Raw genomic sequence first — 2,092 nt, 5'->3', positions numbered from 1 at the left:
TTTTTGCATATTTCATGAATGATATTGGCCAACCTTTATTTGTAACCATGGTGAGAACCAGAGATGCTAGTAGTAGTAGAGCTCGAATTCCAGGGCAAGAGGCATCTGTTCAAGATGACAGTCGAGATGTTGTTATTGATAGGCTTACAGAATTAGTTGAGCACCAATCTCAACAAATTTAGCAATTAATACAAAAAAGAGAAAAGGGAGAACAACAAAGGGCGGAATTCTTACAACCACAACAAAGGGCTGAACACATTAAGGCAATTGGGGAAAGATTTAGAAAACTAAACCCTCCAATATTTGAGGATGCATTAGACCCAACAGCTACAGAGGATTGGTTGAGAACTTTGGAGAATATGTTCAAGTATACGAGAGTTTCAGAAGTAGAAAAAGTAGTTTGTACATCCTTTATACTACGAGGTAGTGCTGGACACTGGTGGGATACGATGAGTAGTATTGAAGATGTAAATACCATGGCTTGGGATAGATTTAAAGAGTTATTCCATAATAAATATTTTATAGCCCCAGTTCGAACCATGAAGATAAATGAATTTATACAGCTAAGACAAGGAGGGATGACAGTGGGAGAGTATATTCATAAGTTTGAACAACTATCCACGTTTGCTACCCACATGATTAATACTAAGGTACTAAAGATAGAAAGATTTCTTGAGGGGCTAAGACCAAAACTATATAGAGATGTAAGCATGGTAAGAATCCAAGATGTTTCATATTCTCAAAATTACGGAGAGAGCCTTAGTTTCATAACAAGCCAAACAAAGGATTAGTTGTGCTCAAGAGGCTCGTCGACAGTTTAGGCAAGGTCAAGGACAGCATTGGCCTAGAAATGAAAAAAAAAAAAGAAAAAAAAAGCATGTGTGATTCTTAAAGAAAATCGAGAGCTCTATGCAGATTTAATTGTGTTAGAAATGAAAGATCATGATATAATTTTGGGTATGGATTGGTTATCAAAATATCAAGCTACTATAGACTGTAAGAAAAAGTCAGTAACCTTTCAACCTTTGGGAAACGAGCCATTTACATTCATTGGGATCGAAAAAGATTTTAGAGTTCCAACCATATCGGTATTGAAAGCACAAAGGTTACTAGATAGTGGGTGTGCAGGGTATTTGGTTAGTGTTAATGCTATTGAAGCACAACACAATTCGAATCTTAGTGATGTGCCAGTGGCACAAGAATTTCCAGAGGTATTTCCTGATGATTTACGTGGGGTACCACCAGATCGTGAGATAGAGTTTGTAATTGATTTAATTCCAGGAACATCTCCAATTTCCAAGACTCCTTATAGAATGGCCCCAACTGAATTGAAAGAGTTGAAGTTACAATTACAAGAGTTGTTGGATAAAGATTTTATTAGACCTAACTTTTCACCATGGGGTGCACCAGTATTGTTTGTTCGTAAAAAGGATGGTACTATGAGGCTGTGCATCGATTATTGAGAGTTGAATAAGGTGACAATTAAAAATAAATACCCATTACCGAGAATTGATGATTTGTTTGATCAACTTCAGGGTGCATCTGTATTTTTGAAGATTGATTTGCGATCTGGATACCATCAACTTAAAATAAAGGGAGATGACATTTCTAAGACAGCATTTAGTATGAGATATGGTCATTATGAGTTTTTGGTAATACCATTTGGGTTAACAAATGCCCCAGCAGCTTTTATGGATCTGATGAATAGGGTGTTTGGAGACTTTCTCGATAAGTTTGTAATTGTATTTATCGATGATATCCTTATTTATTCTCGTACTAAGGAAGAACATGCAAAACACTTGAGAATAGTTCTGCAGGTCTTAAAGGATAAGCAGTTATATGCTAAGTTTAATAAATGTGAATTTTGGTTAGATAGAGTTGTATTTTTGGGACATGTAGTATCGGGTGAGGGTATATCAGTAGATCCAAGTAAAGTAGAGGCTATTAATAATTGGCCACGACCTACAAATCCTTCAGAGGTCAGAAGTTTTATGGGTTTAGCTAGATACTATCGTAGATTTGTGGAAGGATTTTCCAAAATAGCTTCTTCTTTAACGAAATTAACCAGAAAGAGTACTAAGTTTGAATGGAC

The 2,092-nt window shown here is 36.0% G+C and overlaps 1 protein-coding gene across 1 annotated transcript; it reads left to right on the top strand.

The window, feature by feature from the left end:
• Positions 1–47: 47 nt before the first annotated feature.
• Positions 48–791, top strand: LOC111378850. The gene is made up of 2 exons (XM_023002130.1): positions 48–155; positions 264–791. The coding sequence occupies exons 1-2, from the start codon at positions 48–50 to the stop codon at positions 789–791; spliced, it is 636 nt and encodes a 211-aa protein (XP_022857898.1).
• Positions 792–2,092: the final 1,301 nt, after the last annotated feature.

The sequence above is a fragment of the Olea europaea genome, unplaced genomic scaffold (assembly GCF_002742605.1).
Source record: "Olea europaea var. sylvestris unplaced genomic scaffold, O_europaea_v1 scaffold18820, whole genome shotgun sequence".
Lineage (NCBI taxonomy): Eukaryota > Viridiplantae > Streptophyta > Magnoliopsida > Lamiales > Oleaceae > Olea > Olea europaea.
Note: the sequence above shows the minus strand (reverse complement) of the source record. Positions and strands in the feature narration are given on the sequence as shown.

Bases quoted from the DNA above. Each gene is read 5' to 3' on its own strand.
- LOC111378850 (XM_023002130.1), top strand. From the start codon at position 48: ATGGTGAGAACCAGAGATGCTAGTAGTAGTAGAGCTCGAATTCCAGGG. The intron at 156-263 runs GTTGAGCACCAA...GAACACATTAAG, and splicing joins TTGATAGGCTTACAGAATTA to GCAATTGGGGAAAGATTTAG.